The following is a 20,363-nucleotide window of genomic DNA, read 5'->3' on the forward strand; positions in this document are numbered from 1 at the left end:
GATTCTTGGATAGTGATTAAATTGGTGTTGGGTTTCTTCGTGGTGACTAAAGACGACGTCCTCGGTGCTTGACATTGCAAAACAACCACAAATAAGGTTATTTTCCGGTAGATTTCGTGATTTTCCTTGATTTTTTTTGCGAAATTAGACTTCATTTGTTAGTCTAACCGTCATAATATCATGTAAAGTCTACTATGTGGTTAATTTTGCAATTAAAATTTTATCGAGTTTCGAGCCCGTAGACTGAATTTTCAGTCTCCTTAATTTCATTTGAAAACAAAAAAATATGGTTCAGACTGCATTATAATCTTTCTGTCGGATACTTTGTTTGCAGTCTACTGAGGTGTATTTTTGCAATTGACCAAATTCTTGACTTTTTAGTTATGACTGCCGGACGAAGTCTTCTTACGATAATAAACGAGTAGACTTCTATAGTGACTATTTTTGGAGTTGACCAAAATATTTAAGCATTGACCGTAATATTATTATATTAAAATAATTAGTTGACTGCAAAAAAAGTCTACTAATTAAAAAATTAAAATGTTGGTCAACCCCAAAAATGACCACGGCAAACTGCAAACGAAGTCAACATTCCTGGAGACTTCGTACGTAGTCTACTTGGCGAAAGTCAAACTTGGTCAATTGCAAAACTAACCACAACGAAGTTTACTTTTTCTAGTTGACGGATAGTTGAAGTCTACTTGTCAACTAGAAGTCTACTACAAAGTCAATGGTTTGGTCAATTGCAAAAATAACAAGAGTCGACTGCAATCGAAGTTAACTTGTAGAAACTTCCTAAGAAGTCTACTTTGTTCTATGTTTTTAATTGCAAAACTGACCAAAAAATTAACAAAGGAAGACAACAAAAGAAGTCAACTATCCTAGTAGACTTTGTCCGGTGTCTGCTTTATTAAATTGTAATTGCAAAAATAGACCATACAAAATAGACTTCGAGTTAAAGTCTCTGCGTAGAGGCTGGTTGATGTCTACTCGTTTGACATCAACATGAAGTCGGCAAAATTTGTAAACCAATTTATTGCAAATTGGTAAATGATTTTTAAGATTTTCTTGTTGTAGTCTTTGATATATGTTATGTACTTGCTTCTATATGTTTTTGACATGATTATATATTATACATATGGAGAAATCAAGTTTTTGGTTTTCTTAGGCAGTTAGGTCATTAACTTAGACTTATTTTTGAAGTCAACGTGTTGGAGTTCTGTGTGAAGTCTGTATAATTGAAAAAGTCTTTAATTGAAAATTTTTATATAAATTTTTTTTTGATTTTTTTAGTTCGAAGATGAAACGGGTGCGACAAATTCATAGTGGACGATACAACACATTCACACAATTAATATTCATTTTCTTTTTTTCTATTGATATTTAAGTTAAATTTTTTCTACAACAATTCTATCTCTAAAACCATTTCCACTCCAGCAACTCTCTCAAGTTGCTCAAATATTAATTAATCATATAATTAATACTAATCTAATTAAAGAAACTTACTTTGAATTTCAACAAAATCATCCCCTCCACTAGAGAACCCCAAAGAAGATTGCTAAATCACTTAAATAATAATTTTTTTAATTTTTGTTTAATAAGGTTGATGGAAATAGCTCACTAATGTCTAGCTTTCAGTCCTCACTTAATCCTCAGCAACTAAAAACTTCATAATGTTAAAACCAATGTCTCAAGTTACGTCACGTCTAAGATTCTTCTGATAGCAGCAATATTACAATTCATTTGCACAAGTCATTCAAAATTTAACAATGGTTGTTTGTTCAATGAGTGACTAAACTACCAACAAATGCAAGCACGAACCAAGAGAAAAAGCACAGCATGAAAAAAGATTAAACCTTAAAAGAAAGCAGAAACTGTTTCAACAAGACAAGAGTTCTAATCGACTACTCATCTAGTAGTTTCATAATCCCTTTACAAGCAAACAAAAAAAAAAGTCATAGACATTAAAACTACTAAAAACAAGAAAACAAAACTAAAGAAAGATCTGAATCCTCTCAACAGAAAACATTTGTGAAAAAGATGATTGATTTCGTGACATCTCAATCCCACTTTTTCCTGAAAGAGCATCCTTCTTGGAGCCTTGCTTTACCACCCAGGGCTGGCACGGAACAGTCTTGACAGTTTCCACACACTACAACTGTTTGAGAATGGCTGAACACAGTGGTTCTGCAAAAATAACCCACAACAAAATGCATAAAAAAAAAAAGCTAATAAAGCAGTATTTGAGTAGCAGCAAAATCGATAATTTAACCCAGATCACAACAGTTTGTTACTTAGTGTACTCTCTTCACATAACTACTGATCTAAGAGCTAGGTATCTCTGCCTAATATGCATCATCTCTAGTTGATAAAGCACCACCATTATCAGACTCTACAGAACAATCAATTTGAAAAAAAGACTCACATGTTGAAGCATCCCTGACATTTCACATCCTGAAACACACACACACAAAAGAAACAAAGAATCAGTATTCATTGCATCGCAAATCCATTTGTGTTTACAGAGTTTGAAGGAGAAGGAAACAAGACCATGAAGAAAGAGTTGGGAGATTGCACGAGACCATGAGAAGGAAACTAAGGTTTGAGTTGTCTAGTTACCTCTTACGTGTTCATGGAGAAGCCACCAGTGGAGAGAAGCCACTCAACATATTTGCCCATGAAACTAACCTCAACATGTAACCCCACTCATGGTTGAAGAGATTAGATGATTCAGATCACCAAATGTTGCAATCAAGCCATCACAACACATCAGCACACAGTTGAGACATAACGAATCCAAACTAGCTTCCATTGTGGCAGAAACAGCCAGAGTAGTAAAAGCAGTTTTATTTTGCAATTGGACCAATACATAAGCAACCTAATACGGTTTAAGGTTGGAGAACAATAAGCAGAGAACAAGAACAAGCCGCCGCTATAAATCAGTCAAGTGTTTAACCGATACTTCCTGAACCAAGAACAAGAACAAGAACAAACCTGTTCACCAGCCTCAACAATGGCAAGTAGATCTGCAGAACATCAAAAATTAGATCTTTTAATTAAAACCCAAAAACTGCAGAACCAAATCAAAAATGAATCTAAGTGAATAATGGATAAAATTTACCTCGTTCATAGCAGAGTCTGCTTTTAGTGGAATCGAGTATTTTGAGAGACACTACATCAACTGCGGTAATACCGTTGGCGGCGTCAATATCATCATCGACATCGTCGTTCAAATTCCACCAGGCTCTGATCTAGCCGCCGCTACAATCTTCAGATCTGTCAAAATAATAAACCACCCACACATTAATACACTGATTAACGAGAAGCAAACAACAAAGCATCAAAAAGAGAGACATAGGATAAGACAAAGAAAAGAAGAAGATATTACCCGTCTAAAACTCGAGATTAGGGTTTGGACAGCTAAAAGGTCGATCTCTACACCATGTTTGACAGAGAGAAGAGCTGTAGATGACGAAGACGAAGAAGAAAGGTAATTATGATAATGATTTGATGAGAGACAGATTTTTTCAGTTTCAGAATAGCCAGAGAGAGGAATAAATGAAAGTGATTAGGGTTAGGATTGGTGAAAATTAGGTATATATAACTCGATTAATTAAAACGAATCGGTTATGTGTCCCGTCAAACCGAATTACCAAATTAATTTCGCTGATCGGTTTGTTGATCTTCTCAAAATGCTGTCAAAAATCGAACATCTCGGTTTAATCGGTCCGGTTCTCTTGGTTCTGACCGAACGTTCAGGACTAATATTAATAGTTGATAGCATAACAAAGTCAACCACCTACAGTCTATAGAGAAGTCTACTTAAGCAAACCCTAAATCAAATAATTTTAACCTAATCAGCTTTTCCTCCCTTAATTTGACTAGTTTATATGTAAATTTATTTTATTTCAATGTAGGAAGTCTATGTGGTTATTATTTGGTCAATACGTTTACCAAATTATTTTTTATAATTTTTTAATTAAAATTTAAACTATAATTAAGGAGTAGATATATTTTTATGTCTTCCATTAGACGTCAATTTGAAATCTACCATAAAGAAATCTATTGCAGACTTTTTCGGGTTATATCTGTCATTTCGGCTTCTGTTTTTTGTTTGGTCGTAAGGGAGTCAACTGTAATTTCAGCATCCTTAGTGGTTATGTTTCTCGAAAATCAAATATAGGGTCTACGATTTCATTCAAATGCAAATAAAGGTAAAAAAAATGCAATTGTCCCTAAAATAACTGCATTCTCCGATGTATTAAAAAAAATCAACGTGAGTTCTTCTATGAGATATATTGTTAGAACAGAAACCTAATCTCTATTGCTTAACCACCATGAACTGAGCACACCACACAATGATCACGGAGGATATACCTTCTATTTCTATCTTATCTCTCTATTTATATTCCTCTCCTCTTTTCATTCGGTTAAAAGACTAATACTTAGTATCTTCTTCCTTATGTGTGCTACTCAGTAACATCCAATTGTGGATATGTTGAGTTAGATTAGGTCCTCATTTTAATATCACCTAAAAAAAAATAAAAAAAATTCCTAAGTTCTTTATAACCCACCAAAATTTTTAATATTTTTGCAGCAAAATAATCTTTATTGCAAAACCCATGCAGCTGTTACAATGCCAATATTTGAAAAGAAGAAAATAGAAATGCTGAAAGAGAAACAGGAAAACACAACATTCTAAATTGAATGAAAAAAACAAAAATAACTAAAGTTAAGATTTTGGCTTATAATAAGCATACACAGAAAAGAAACTCTCACATAAAGTGAGAAGTAGTAGAGCAACTGCAGCAAAAAACGAAAAATATGCCCAAGGATTATTAAGGTTGACCTGGTACTTGTATATCAAGATTCTCTTAAAAACATTCCACCTACGGCCAGAAAACCTGTTTACTTCACCAGACAGTCGAGATAGAAGACTATCTTTGGGGTCGAAAACCACTTCTTGGCATAGCTGGTTAAACAGATCCGCAACTTCGGAATCACTACCAAGCCAATGCTCGATGATACCACAGTAGTGCAAGTAGGTAACATCTTCGTCAGACTTTATTAGATTATCCATGAAAGTTATGTAGGATGTTATGTGTTTGCTCGACTCGATATGGCACTGCTCAAAAGCTATAAGATTTGAAAAGAGAGATTTGGTACCTACAATAAACATGAGGGGGGGATTTGTAAGTTTTAGAAATATGGTGTTTCTATAGATAAAATTAGATATTATACAAACATATCTGACTTCTTTTGATTTTTTGGATCAAAATACAAACATATATGACTAAAGAATAAAAAGTTGGAAACAAAAGAACAGGTGTTAGCTTACCATCATGGATTAGTATTTTGGGTATTTCGAGATAACCATTTTTGAACTCAATATCCCAAAACCGGTCAGTGTTCCTTCTCCTGAACTTAACACCAGATCCCCTTAGTTCTGTCACGCGATGTACCAGTTGTTGTTGTCCCATGTTCATCACACACCTATTCGGTGTAGGAATAGACTGGAGCAGACTCCCACGGAATACAACTAGACAGAGCAACTCGCCCTTATCGCCATCCAATGATTTTTCTAGCCCGTTCATGAGTTTTGGTAGGCACACTTTGGCCCCTTCCGTTGGCAATAGCGGGTTCCAGAACTTAATAGCTAGTTGCGCCACTATACCGGTTTGGTTGTGTGTACCGAGCTGTAACTCTAATAACCGGTCGAGAACGAACAGAGGAAGTTGATTTTCCAACATTACCATGTCACGTTGAATTGAATGCATCAATCCCCGCATAGCGAAAACCGGATCGTTGCGTGCATATCTACGTAGCATAGAACAAAATATCCGAAATAAGAGACCGGTTTAGCAAGTGGATAAGCTAACCGGAAACGAAAAATAAAACCAGAAAATTTATTCATGCTTACCCGAGTTCGGTAAATCCTTCAACGGTTCCCCTGAAGAGCTCAAGAACAAAACAGCCATCAAGAACAAGCATTTCTGTGAACTTATTTCTGCTCAGACTAATGGAACCTTCGTAGCAAGCACGAGCTTTCCCCTCGAGCTCTCTCATGGCATCAAGAAACATTTCGATGCAGAGGTTTGTATTACGTTTCAGAACCTTATTGACCGCACGCCACTTGTGGCACTCCATAGACCGGAGACGCTTCTCACCATGGTGGTATGGACCAAGGGAAACGGTCTGAGGGAAACACGACTTCCTCTCGTTCTCTTGCAGGTAATGTGGAACTCTGTAGATGCAGAGCTGCCCCCAAATGGTTGTGTCCTCGGCTCTATATGCTTGCTCGAGTTTGTCTTTTATTGAGATGACCCATTCTAGTGTGGTCTCTTTCCTATCTTCTGTCACTTCCTCGATCTTACAGAACACGAAATGAGTCTCCTCCTGGCTCTGCAAGTTTTGGTCAGTTTCCTCTGTACTTCCACATCTGTGAAGAGTCGATCTTTCGGGTAAACCATGGAGGTTTGATCTCTGACTGGTTCGGATAATGGATTTTTGGTCAACATGTCGGTGTTGATGATGATTGGTTGGTCATGTACCATTGTTTGGTTTGAAGCTTTTTCAGGAAATTAAGAACGAGCAGCGCGAGTGTAGTTATGAAATATTAAATACAACGCTGTAACTATTTTATAGCTATAATTAGGCCATGCATTGTTTGCTTATTTTTCAATCTATAAAACTCTGATTATAAAAAGACTTCGCACTTTTACTCAAAGCAGACTCTCATAAATGCTTGTAGTTTATATATTGTTCTACGAGTGAGATTCAACCCTTCTAATTGCGCTCTTATTCAAAGACCCTCCTACATGCTCGTCAACTATATAACCAATGAGTGAGATAGAACATCGAAACTCTCGAAAAAATAGACTTACAAAATGACTCTAAATATATTTGTATTATTTGTAGGAATCATTTGGCCAAATGATCAGGAATTTAAAGGTTTTTTATATATGAAGTTCGAGTTTCAAAGAATGCATTTCTTGCAAATCAATGCTGCAAGATTAATAGGACGTCTCCGACTGTTGCAGACCGGCAGTTGTTATCTACTTATCTCAACTATATTATGGATAAGATTGTTTGTTGTTGATATAACGCTTATAGGAATTAATCGTTAGGAAAAGATGCGAGTCTTACAAATAAATTGTATGTCGTGAAGCTGTTTCTAGAACCGTCTATAATAATCACGTGTACTGTATGTTAATTAAACTGATATATTAACCATCATATAATATGAATAAATAAAAAAATATCTATGATAACCAAACTACCTATAATAAATATACTCATCTTGTCCCAATGTAAGACTGTGAGAAAAGTTGAGTGAGAAAAGTTGAATTTTGTACTCATTAATTATAAACTAGATTTAGGACCGGTGCTAGAGCACGAATTAAAATTCTTTTTATTTATATTATAATTTTAGAATAAAATATAATTTATATGATTATTTTTAAAAGTTTTTTTGGATAAAATATTATGCAATAAAATCATATGCTAAATATAATGACTTAAAAAAATATACCTATTTTGTAAGTTTTATATTGTTAATTTTGTAATTTTATGTATGAGAAATGATTATGTTTGTTGTTTGTTTTTATTTTAATTTTTGAACATGTTAATGAAAATTTTTTAATATGACCAGTGCTTAGGTAAAATTTTATTTTCAGTTACACAATAAAATCTCAGAAATCACGATTAAGTGTGATAAATTGCCAAGATTTTATTCCTTTTTACGCCTAAGAATATATTTTTATGTCTAACAGTATATATTTTGTAACAATACATGGAATACTAAATATTTTATTTAGGAAATTGTATAAATCATTGGAATATTCTCTTTAAGAAGATATTTTGGGATATTCTTAAGTATATTCATATAGCACACAGATTGACCAATTAATCTATAACGTTTTTTTGTAATCAACTTATATTTAATGTATTAATATATTTTGTAACCAACTTATAAAAATTATATAGTGTACAAAAAAAGTTGTGTACTTCCATTTTATTATATAGGGGATTTGAGTGAGAAAAGTTGAATTTTGACTATAGTTTAGGCAACCATACTCAAACCATCAACGCTCTTACTCTTGAGATATGGTTTCCTAAATCTATAGTCAAAATTCAACTGTTCTCAAAAAATACTTTTAAGATAACAATAAGTACTTCAATATCCCAAGTATTACAATGTAAAAAAAAAAATTGACCGGAAGAAAATACAACATGTCACAACTCACAAAAGGCCAGCATTCCAAATTAAATTAAAGAACAACATATATCATTGAAGTTTAGGAACCATGCTTAAAATGAACATAAGAGAATCAATGGAGTTTAAGAAGCAGGCTTAAATAATCATAAACAGCAAAATAACTCTGACAAAATCTGAGAATTAGCAGAGTAACTGCAGCAAAGAAAGACAAATATGCCCAAGGGTTATCGAAGTACTTGTGTTTGAAAGTCGTCATCCAAGCATTTCATTTTCTGAAGTAGTGTTTTGTAAACACAAATCAACATATAAACTCGTTTAATATTATAAATCTAAATTTTAATTATTATTTATAAATTCAAACTAACACATAATCTTATTTAATTGTAAACTCAAATTCTCATTTATAAACCTCAACCGATATATTATCTCTTTTAATTGTAAAATCAAAATCTTAAATCACCATTTATACACTCAAACCAACATATAATTTCATTTGATTAAAAATTGAAATCATAATCTTCTTATATAAATTAAAATCGATATTTCATTTATAAACCTAAACCGACATATAATCTCGTTTAATTGTAAAATCAAAGTCTTAAATCTTTATTTATACACTCAAACCGACGTATAATTTCATTTAATTAAAAATTAAAATAATAATTTTTGTATAAATTAAAATCGATATTTAAAATTATCTAATACAAAATTTACAAATTTTGTTTCTTTAGGTTTGTTTTATTGTTATGATTTTAATTTTGATTTATTTTTTAAATATAGTATTACATGACATATTGTTATATTTTGATTGACAGGTAGAATAAAGTCGAACCAAGTATTTTTCTTCAAAAGACTCTGCACTCTCTCGATACTCACAATTGATAGTACTCCCTCAAAAGCCATAATTCATAATTATTTTAGGCTGGAGTCAGTTTTTTAGTTTTTAGTTTAAATTAAAATGTCACAATCTAAAATCTAAGAACAAATTGTAAAAATTAAATTAAATATCACATGTCCACGCATTTTGCAAGTTTTTTACGCAGTATGTATATTCATTTGCTAAAATATAATACCACAGAAATCTATAATATATATATATATATATATGAAATAATTGAAGGTAAATTATTGTACAATGTGTAGGATCAATTTAACTAATATTTTGAAAGATAGTTATTAAATATATTAAACATATATATATATATATATATATATATATATATTATATCTATAATGGTTACCTTTTTTTAACAAAACATCCATTCTAACATAATATGTATATCTATTAAACGTAGGTCTAGGCATAAAAATCGTACTCGAATATCCAACCCGAAACACCGAGTCCGGATTGAGTACAAGTTTGTCTATTGTGTTCTATTTTCTAATATATGTGGGTTCGGGTTAGGTTAGATAATACCTTATACCCGTTTGGGTATCCATCAAACCTGAACTTATAAACATATTTATAATATTTAACATTAATATAATTTAATTACCTAAAATTATGATTATAATTTTAAATATTTCAATTAGTTTTATACCTAAATATCAAAAATAATCAAAATATATAAATAATTTGTTACATAAGTCAAAATTAGCTGAATTTATTTAAATTTGTAATCCGAACCGACCCGAACCGAAAGTATTCAAACTGAACCGAATCCATATATCAAAAAATATCCAATAACTTCTATTTTTCTAAACCCATTTACCCGAACGGGTTACCTGAATGCCCAACCTTAATTAAACGTTTCAATAATGATTGTTTTGTACTCAGAATTAATCAGTTTAATAATCTTTTAGTTTTAATTTTAATTATGCACATACTATAAACCAATTAGAGCATTTGCAGTAGAAATCTCTCGGTCTATTATCCACAAAAATAATAATAATAATAGTATTTAATTAGATGAGTCTCAAAAAGGGTGAGAGAGTCTCTCAAATGAGAGATTAAGAGAGATTTTGTCACTTTTTTTAGAGACTCATCTAATTAAATAATATTATTGAACTTTTAGTTAATATTTTTGTGGGTGAAAGACTTTCCAATGCAGTGCAAGAAGACAATTAATCTAAAGTTATATATTACATCATATGACTTCTAATTCCTATATAAAATAGTCTATAACAAATACATATAAACGAGGACATAGGTGTTAAATCAGAGTCCGAAGCAAATAATTACATTATTAACTATTTTTTTTTTATTTTTTTTTGATAAGATAAAAATACAAATTGTCACGAAAACCAAGCTTACAAAATACAAAATGGAAAAACAGAATAGTAACGAAGACTAAGATGATGGATTAAAATAATCATAAGCAGCAAAATAACTGTGAGAAAATGTAAGAATTAGTAGAATAATTGCAGCAAAGAAAGACAAATGCGCCCAAGGGTTATCCAAGTACTTGTGTTTCAAGGTCCTTATCAAAGAATTCAACTTCCTGGAGTAGTTCTGCTTATAACAACGATGAACCTCAATTAACAATTAATATCTTTGGTGTCGAAAACTACTTCTTGACATAACTGGTTGAACATATCCGCAACTTCAGAATTACTTCCTAGTGAGTGCTCGATGATACCACGACGATGCAAGTAACTAATATCTTCGGGAGAATCTATTAGATTGTCCATAAAAATTATGTAGGATGTTATATCATTGCTCGATTCGATGTGGCACTGCTCGAAAGCTATGATATTCAAGAAGAGAGATTTGGTACCTATAGAAAAATTGACAGTGGGTGGAATTGTAAGTTTGAGAAGTAGTAACCGGACGAAAATTATCTTAGAGGAAAAAAAAACATTCATAATTTCACTGTCTAAATTTATATTTGACGTTTTCTTTCTAAATTTGAAGATAAGCGTCACTAAACCAATATATGTGACATTTTTTTTGTTTGACCGTAGACATTTATATAATCTAGTAGTTTGTGTTAATGCATTATTTAATGAGCATCTGCATTTAAGTTTATGTAACGTATGTTCTTGACAAACAAAATGCTAGTCTTTATACCTTAAAAAAAAAATCATGATGGAGTGCAATCAAAGAAGAGAGACCATCAAAATAATCAATAGTAGAAGTTTTCAAAAGTAACGAGAAATGGTAAAAAGAAAACATAAAATTTACCGTCATGGATAAGTAGACTAGGAATCTCTAGATAATCAATAGTAGGTGTTTGTCAGCCACGCGTGAGGAGTTTTCTTTGCCTGGTGACCTTGGGAAGAGTAGACTTCGATGGAAAACATCAAGACAGTGCAGTTCGCCACTGGATACGCCTCTTGGTGGCGAGTTCTCGGCCAAAGTCTCGGCCGTTGGCATTAGTGGAATGAAGAACCGAACCACTAATTCCACTAAACCAGTTTGGTTTTGTGTACTAGGCTGTAGCTCTAATAACCGGTACTAACCAAGGAAGTTGATTCTCCAGCATTATCATGTCACGTTGAATCGAATGCATCAATCCTTGAACCGCAAAAACTGGATCGTGGCTAGCGTATCTACATAACACCAAAATAAAAATTTAGTAGTTTATATAAATAAGCCGATGAAATCAGACCGGATTAGCAAAGTAACATGAAAAGAAAAGGCAAGAAATTGAATCACGCTAACCCGAGTTTCAAGAATCCTTCAGCGACTCCTTGAAGGAGCTCGAGAACAAAACAGCCATCAAGAACAAGCATTTCTGTGAACTCGTTACTGTCCAAAACAATGGGACCTTCGTAGCACGCACGAGCCTTCTCCTCGAGCTCTGCCATGGAATCGATAAACGTTTCAATGCCTTGGTTCGTACGTTTCAAGACCATATTGACGGCACGCCATTTGTGGCACTCCATAGACCGCGTTTGTTGTCTTTCATAGTGGTACGTATTAGATTGTGGTTTCCAACTCAAAACCAATTGGCAATGAGTGGAGAGGTCCATATATCTTTATATACTGTCAGAATTCTTGTCCAGCTTCCGATGTGAGATATTATATCCCTAATACGCCCCCTCGAGATGATGACTCTTCTAGACATACATCTCGGTATTTTCGGGCAAGGATCGGTGGACCAAATTTGGGTCAGATCGATGGATCGGACTGGACAATGTGTGGATCGGGCTCTGATACCATATTAGATTGTGGGCTTCCAACTCAAAACCAATTGGCAATGAGTGGAGAGGCCCATATATCTTATATACTGTCAGAATTCTTGTCCAGCTTCCGATGTGGGATATTATATCCCTAATAATACGGACCAAGCGAGACCATCTGAGGGAAATACGACTTCGTATCGTTTCCATGCAGGTGACGTGGAACTTTGTATATAGAGAGCTTGCCCCAGCTAGTTGTGTCATCTTCTCTATTTGCTTGCTCGAGCTTTTCTTTAATCGAGATCACCCAATCATGTCGTCTGGTCCCGCTCCCGCTCCCTTCGGTCATCTCCTTCACTCCAGGATCGGAACGAGTGCGTTGGTGGTTTTGTTGGTTTTCGTCTTGAGAGGGACTAATACTTTTGGGTAAAACAAGGACTTCTTGATCTTGAGTAGCCAATTCGGATTCTTGGTTTTGTTTTAGGACTTTTTGAAGGTATATTCTCAACTTGTCGTACGATTTTCCTTTTTTTGACATCATGCCAAGTAAGTAGATGAAGCATCTGCTTGCGACCGTAAAATATATATGCATATAATCGGCTTTTTCCATCAAATGTCTCTTTATCCTAGTGGTAATCGTAGCGTAATGTACTCATCCTATGTCATGTGTTCGATCCGCAGCTCTTACATTCCTTTTATTCATTATTTTTTTCTTAAAAATATTTAAAAACAGACAAAAAAAATTATTGGGCTTGTGGCCCTATATGTCTCTGCGCCGGCTCTGGTGGTGGCGGAAGGTTTTCCATTTTGTTGGTTATAATCTTCTCCGAGAGGAAGCGAGTACTAATAGATACTTGGCTGAATCAACGACGTAACTGATATATATAGTGACAAATCTTGTTTTGTCAACGATTTAAAGCTACAAGCTGGCCATATTCTGTTATTATCTTTTTTTTGGAAGGAAAAATTTACTACAAAAACACTTATAAAAAGACTACGTTCTTATAAAATGACTCTCATCATTAATGATTGTATAAAACTTATATTTGACAATTGAGACTGACGAAGCCTAAACTTGAATTAACAAGTTCTTGTTATATACTAGATCGAAATATCCCACCATAAACAAGACTGTATACCAAGATATAAAAATATGGCAAGAGTATACTAATCTTATAGCATTGTCGAAAACTAAATTGCAATTATAATATGTCGCTGCTGAGTGCTGATGAAAATTGGTTGACCATCAATATGAACACACATGACACATGAACAACTGTTTTTTGCTGGTTAAAGCTTTTGAAATGTCAAAGCAAATAAAAAGCTCTGATTTGGCGATGTGTGTTGCTTGTATTTTGAAGTTCCAAAACGCTATTAGAAAAAGACTCAAATAAATGTTGTTGTTTATTCTTTTGTAGAAAAAGACTCGAGTGTTGTTGTTGTTCAAGCACCCTTACTCTCATCCAAACAAATGAATGCAAATCATCTTTTTACCTTTTACTTTTACTTTTACTTATATGATTGTTCTTTTTTAGAAAATTACAAGTTTATGAAGTATTATTTTTTCGAGATATTCAAAGGATCAACTATGAAACTGATTTTTTTTTTTGGAACAGATCAACATGTGTATCGATTGATAACACAGAAGTGAAGAAGCACCTTACTATTATTACAAATCAAACTTTTTATTATTACACAGAAGTGTACAAAGAAGGTGAGACGATCTATCTTCACATTACATAGCAAAGTTGGTCTGGACTTTGCTTACCAGATGCTCTCCATAGACAGCTTTTTTGAAAACTTGGGATCCTCTTCTCCCAGCAGGGTACTTCTGTTTACATACATCCAATGGCTCCACCACCGCGTCGAAGTTAGTCTGCTCTTTCAAGATAAAACATAATTTCAGATCCAAATGTGGAAACACACACAAGAGTGTTAAAAGTTTATGACAACCTCGTAGAAGAATGCAACACAGACTCGGTATTGAGGAGAGCTATTGATCACTCTATGAAGTGTAGATTCGTATATTCCGTTTGAAAGTATCTGCATATGATTCCAAAACAGGTTCTCAACGGCTATTCAAGAAAGAGAGGCAAGAGTGGGAAGAGCAAAGTCAACCTTTAACATGTCACCGATGTTGCAAACAAATGATCCAGGGATTGGAATTGCTGATATCCAATCGCCGCTCAAGTTTTTCACCTTTTCAAAAGATTTTAGTGCCAAGACCACTTATTCACATAAACATAAAATCAGAGGAGGATCATCATAAAAATATTAACCTGAAGAGCAGTTTTGTCATCATCTTGATTCACAAGAGTTAACAAGCCTGCAGAGAAAAAGTGTTCCCCAATGAGACAGAACTATGAAGAGAGAATCAGAAACTCAACATGATTTCACTTCAGGATTTAAATTAATTACCATAGTCAGTGTGAGCTCCACTAGAGCCACAGCGTAGTAAGCAGGAGTTATTCAGAAAAAGTGAGTTAGCTGACAAGAAGAAAGAAGATGGTAGTAAACAGAAGGAGAAGTAGCAGAACATTACCATCCGATATCATTTTCCGGTTTGCCATTTGTGAAAGGAGCACCTGGATAGCCAATAAGACGCATAACCCAAAAAGGATCACCAGCCATCTTTCCTTCAAACTCATAAGGTGATCCGCAAAGAGCTATGGAGATTCCTCTCAAGATCTTTCTAGAAAGATCTGAAACCGATGTAATGAAATTACAAACTACGAATGTTTCCGAGAAACGACACTCTTGGAAACATAACACACATATATAAGAAACAGAGAAATGGTAAAACACACCTATACAGAGCTTAATATACTCTTCCATCAAATCTTTAAACTCTTGAGGATTCTCTGGCCTTCAAGAAAACGCCACAAACATGAAAGAAATGGTCAGAAAGTGAGAAGCAACATAAACCGGATAAAAAAATTGAAATCGAATTATAGATTACCACTGGTTTGGACCTTCCATAACCTTTCCTGTATCACCATACTCCCCTTGCTTTAACTCCTTGTAACACTGTCCACAAGAGAATAAAGCACATCAGGAGAATCACATGGCTAATGCTTAATGAAGAGACAAACACACACTTACATCAATGGCTTCGTGGATATCTGGTACTCCCTTAGTTACATTTTCTCCAATTCTCTGATATCCTCTGTTCACACAACACTGATCTATGAACCACATCTCTTGAATGATTCAAATTTGGGAAAAGAGTGTTGTTTTCCTTGTAAAAAGTCAAACCTGTAGCCAGCAGCTGGAGTCATCTTGATCTTAAGTTTCTCATCATAAGGAAGCTTAAAGAACTCACGCGTGATCTCTCTCACTCTATTGATAAGATCCTCTGAGATCCCATGACCTATCTGCTTAAAAAAATCAAATCTTTTAACAAACCCTCGAAAAGGAACTCAATTTGGAACATAAATAAAAGCTAACAAACTAAACTAAGTTCTGTACCACGTAGAAGAATCCGGCGTCCCGACAAGCTCTATCAAGTTGCTGGACAACCTCTGCCACGCCAGCATCCTCCGCCATGTCGGGATCATCACACTTGAGAAGTAGAGGAGATATGTCTGCAATAACATCATCATCATCAAATTTGAATGAAGCTTGATCAGAGTTAAAAAGAATGAAATTTAGAGTTTCGTTACTACCGATGACTGGTAGAGATTTGAAGTCCGTCGCCATTTTTCTCTGTCCACGAGAATCTTCTTCAGAATAATTTTTTTTCCCTGAAATTAGGGAATCTTATCTCTTTTTAGGCTTTGGTTTTTTTTTTTTTTTTTTTTTTTACAACAGAGTATATATAAGATTATATTGTTTACCTAGGTAACTAAGTGTGGAATTGTACGAGCTCGTCGTGTTAAATTATCCGCTTTATCATAGCGAGGAACGTAGACTAAATAAAAAGAACTAAATTCCTCTTTCTCCGCTTGTATATCCTCCAAATAAAACATAAAAGCTGACCATTCGGAAGGCGAAGACACCATCTTTACTAAATCAGATCAGTCGGTGAGGAAAACAACAAATTAATTATCCGTCTTAATCATACAGAGCATAGCCCAGACAAAGACTTTAATTTTGGCATGAAGAGAGGAGAGATTACAGCGAAGGTTGACAGCTCCCATAGTAGGGACATTCCCCAGAGCGACTTGCAAAACCATCCACTATCCACATAACAATCTGTTGCTTTCAAAAAGCATCTACAAAAAGTATAATCCGGAAAAAACGTAGGAACCCTAATCCCCGGCTTCCATACAAGACTTTGGATGAACTTTGGTTATCTATACTAAATCAAGATTTTAAAAAGTAAAAACTCAAACCTTCAAAGGGAAAATAAACGATTTTGATTTAAACTAAAGTCATCAATATATGCAAGATTGGAAATTTTACACCAGCACAAAAATCAAACCTTCAAAGGGAAAAAAAAAACTTTTTATTTTTTACAGTATATGACGTTATGTAACGTCTTGTCACGTCACTTCTAAGACAAGGAAGAAACCGAACGTTTCTTACGACCACTGCAAAACTGCGTGCTGTTTTTATCCATCTTATCCAACACGTAGTGCGCAAGCAAGTCATTAGACTCGACTAGGTTCTCACGGCACAAGAACTCATCGCCACAAAGCCTCTCAACGTCTCTGTAATAGTCATGAACAAACACATGCGTCTTCGGGTTCCCGCCTTTTTTGCTCCGAGCAAGAACCGCCGCCGTGAAAATAGACGACATCCTCCCCGGTCCTTCGTGAGCGTCGCCACGTGGCCCGTCCACGAAGATTACGTCCCAGTCAACATCGTAGACGTGGTTAGGCAAATCATTGAGTCCGAGTTTGCAATCTGAGAAGAGAAGATTCTGCACGGGACGACACTCGTTTCCGGCGGCTTCTTTAGCCGCGGAAACGAGTTCTCCGGCCTCGTGAGCTTTCGTCGTGTATTGAACGTCGAAAACGTCTATCTCCGGGTGGATCTCTTCGAAGTAAGCTGCGTAGTAACGATTCTCCTCGACGAAGATTGTTCGACCGTTGTGGTTTAGCGATTTCCAGAGGAGAGTCTCGTGCGTAAGGCCGAAGACGAGGAGGTTACACGGCAGAGCGCAACGGCGGAGGACGTCAGAGATAGATTTCATCTCACCGTAAGACATGTGGAAACTATCGTTGGATCTTGACGCGTAGTGAAGCAATGCGTTGATTGCACTCGTAGGTAGATTGGTGTTGGAGATCGGAGTTGATGATGATCCTCCAGTGACGACGGCGGCTACAGCGGCTGCAACGGAGGTGTTTTTGGAAGGTATTGTGTCTCTTGTGTAAAGGAGAGTGAGGAGGAACACGATGGTGAAGAAAGAGATGAAAGCAAGAAGCCATAAACGAGTTGTGCTCGTTTGTTTTTGGATGTAAGGATGAAGAAGGATGAGCTTTGTGTTCGTGTTACCTGACCCGTTCTTCATTGTGTACTCTTCCTTCTTATTACTTTTTTCTCTGTTTTTTCTTAAGAGGTGGAAACAATGAGATTGATTTAAAAGGAAGTGAATGCAAAGCTGTCTCATGAAATGTAAATTATAATCAAAAATTTGTATTAACCTAACAGAGCAATGAATAAAAACACTATGATGTATTTATTTTTATTTTAACGTTCTAGATTAACTCAAATATTTGAATTTATTTACCTTTCTTTTTTCAACAAATTTAAAAGATTAACTCAAATAACTAATTTTGAGACAACTTTAAAAGATTAGCTTTAATGAGCCTAAATAACATAATGCGGATGTGTTTACTTGGAAATCATTTTTTTTTTAAATTATTATTTTTATTTATATAAACCCAACATATCAAAACCGGTGGATAATTTAAAATTCAGTCTCTAGTTATTTTTTAGTTACTCAGTTATGATTTCCAAAAAAATTTGTTTAGTCCATTAACTAATTTTTTTTTGCATTTAATTGTCTTTCAATATAACTAGTAGTAAATTTCAAAATAGTGTACAAATCTTACTTCTTGAGTTTATAAGTTTATATTTTAACCAAACCAAAAATATTATTTGTTATGTGAAAAAAGAATTACTGCAATAGTTTAAGGGTATTAATATATATTATCAAAGAGGATGTGTGAGGTGGTTGTTGTATGCATATGTGTACGAGTTTTTGGTCATTGCGAGCGACCCAAGATCTGATTACAGACCAAAAGTCTCTGTCCGTTATTGCTTTGGTTTAGTTCTTAAGGAAACATCCCAAAACAACGAGATACACACACGCACATAAGATAGAAACAATTTAATATTGAATCTAAATAATAATAAATCATTTCGTTTTCTTTGACTAACCTTTGGATTGGGACATTGAGTTCATTTCAATAAACAGCAAATGATTTTGTTCGTAATTTTTAACACAAAAAATGTTCGAAAAAGATATCTTACAAGTTCTAGAGGAACTAAAGAAAAAAGAGTTTTGTTCTTTATTTTGTTTTACGTTATAAGAAAAAAAATATAATATGTATTTATTCATACAAAAAAAAAATCAAGTGAGTCATAATCTTAATTATTTGAACAATTACTGATAAGTATTATATTTTAGTTACAAGAAGTTGAATTCCCTTACACATATGAAAATAAATAGTAGTTTTTGTTGTTGTTATTATCGTCTAATATATTATGTTATCACTAAATCAGTATATGTTGGTGTTGGGTTTTGCCGATCAAAAGCCCACGTATAAAGTCCATTAAGTGGTGGATTCCGTGGGTTTGTGGTGGGCTTTAGAGGGGTTCAGAGAGTGTCAGTGGGCCGAGGAGAATGCCTCAGACGTCTGAGAGGATCTCAGGGTGAGTAGAGGAGAACGCGGGAGAACGGAGCGATATCATCGAAGGAAATCCAGAGATCTAGAGCATTTTGATATAAGTTTCTCGAGATAGGATGTAAAAACAATACTTTATAACATTTCGACTAAAACATTGAATACAAATCCAGTTAGTTTTTTCTTTTATCATATTAGTTGATTTCTACCGAGAACATGACTCTAAAGTCCCCAAATCTTACTCAATTTAATCATCATATAAAATTGTGGATTTTAGCACCTACAGTATATTAATTATATTATTATTCTATCAATTGAAAATGATGATTTTCTAACTTTTTTTTTTTGATAAAATGATTTTCTAATTCGCAATGAGCAAAACTAATTCTATACAATACAACACTACGTACACTACACTCACGAGTCACGAGTCACGATAGACTGCACAATTCGCATTCTATAGGAAATTAGGAATCGAAACACATATCGTGTGTGGGGTGGGGTTATTATGCCTTTCGAGTTTGGACTAAAGCGCCTGCGCTAATGAAATGCATTAAACAAGAATCCCATTATCGGAGTGGACCTATTCTGTTGACCAAAAATAAGATTTGGCCTGTTCAGAATTTTGAGGTCTAAAAAACCCAAGCTTTTCACAATCGTGTATAGTAGTAACAAGCCCAAGTGCAACCCATCATATAATTGTAATGGCATAATAATTTAGGGATAATGTCACGAAAACCCACTTTGGTGTTGAGTTGTGACACCAAAACCTACTTTCCTTCCTTCCTATACTTTTACAAGTTTTTTATAAGGATACACACACATTTTGGATGATTTTGCCCTTCTCCTCTTTCTCTCCTTCTTTTCTCTCTTTTTCTCTCCTTTTTTGTTGTTAACACTTTAACAAAGTAAAATATATTTATTTATTATTATAAAACAAATTTTCTATTTATTTATATAAAATATTTTATGATTATATATTTTCTACATTTTAAGATATATATTGCTATATTTTTTATGAATTTTTAGATTATACAGTATCCATCAGTCGTTGAACATTTGTTCAATTATAAAGTGGATAATCAATTGCAGTATTGTTAATAGATAGTTACTTGTGTTTATTCATACAAAATATACATACATAAATTTGGTTAGATCTTTATCCATATCATATTATCCATAACACAACATAGACCAAATAAGTACAAAACCCTTTAATTCTAAATTTTAAATCCTAGAACATAAACCCTTGAACCTAAAACCAAAACTATTCACTTTAAAAAAAA

General features: G+C 34.1%; 3 protein-coding genes, 1 long non-coding RNA gene and 1 pseudogene across 5 annotated transcripts; all 5 read right to left on the reverse strand.

Moving 5' to 3' along the window:
* Positions 1-1,840: 1,840 nt before the first annotated feature.
* On the reverse strand, positions 1,841-3,585 carry LOC104780847 (uncharacterized). Its single transcript, XR_766820.3, has 6 exons — positions 3,389-3,585; positions 3,122-3,276; positions 2,995-3,026; positions 2,620-2,878; positions 2,426-2,454; positions 1,841-2,187 (listed from the first exon to the last, which is right to left on the reverse strand). It is a non-coding gene; the product is annotated as an uncharacterized LOC104780847 (long non-coding RNA).
* Positions 3,586-4,732: 1,147 nt separating this feature from the next.
* LOC104783974 (UPF0481 protein At3g47200-like) lies at positions 4,733-6,539 on the reverse strand. Its single transcript, XM_087509093.1, has 3 exons — positions 5,921-6,539; positions 5,339-5,817; positions 4,733-5,166 (listed from the first exon to the last, which is right to left on the reverse strand). Exons 1-3 carry the CDS (start codon positions 6,145-6,147, stop codon positions 4,733-4,735), a joined length of 1,140 nt encoding a protein of 379 aa, XP_087365219.1. The 5' UTR covers positions 6,148-6,539.
* Positions 6,540-10,508: 3,969 nt separating this feature from the next.
* LOC109132516 (UPF0481 protein At3g47200-like) lies at positions 10,509-12,821 on the reverse strand (annotated as a pseudogene).
* A 934-nt stretch (positions 12,822-13,755) lies between these two features.
* On the reverse strand, positions 13,756-16,225 carry LOC104780848 (homoarginine-6-hydroxylase 2-ODD-C23.1). Of its 2 annotated transcripts, none has more exons than XM_010505387.3 (12): positions 15,949-16,225; positions 15,752-15,867; positions 15,539-15,657; positions 15,386-15,449; positions 15,243-15,310; positions 15,091-15,149; positions 14,826-14,985; positions 14,702-14,721; positions 14,563-14,609; positions 14,402-14,482; positions 14,237-14,326; positions 13,756-14,159 (listed from the first exon to the last, which is right to left on the reverse strand). In XM_010505387.3, exons 1-12 carry the CDS (start codon positions 15,980-15,982, stop codon positions 14,019-14,021), a joined length of 999 nt encoding a protein of 332 aa, XP_010503689.1. In that variant the 5' UTR covers positions 15,983-16,225; the 3' UTR covers positions 13,756-14,018. The 2 variants fall into 2 exon arrangements, with proteins under 2 accessions (XP_010503689.1, XP_010503690.1); XM_010505388.3 differs by having other exon boundaries at positions 13,756-14,164; positions 15,949-16,216.
* A 399-nt stretch (positions 16,226-16,624) lies between these two features.
* LOC104780850 (protein IRREGULAR XYLEM 15) lies at positions 16,625-18,004 on the reverse strand. The gene has a single exon (XM_010505389.2). The coding sequence runs from the start codon at positions 17,835-17,837 to the stop codon at positions 16,779-16,781; it is 1,059 nt and encodes a 352-aa protein (XP_010503691.2). The 5' UTR covers positions 17,838-18,004; the 3' UTR covers positions 16,625-16,778.
* Between the last annotated feature and the right edge of the window lie 2,359 nt (positions 18,005-20,363).

The sequence above is a fragment of the Camelina sativa genome, chromosome 4 (genome assembly GCF_030686135.1).
Source record: "Camelina sativa cultivar CO46 ecotype springtype chromosome 4, ASM3068613v1".
NCBI lineage: Eukaryota > Viridiplantae > Streptophyta > Magnoliopsida > Brassicales > Brassicaceae > Camelina > Camelina sativa.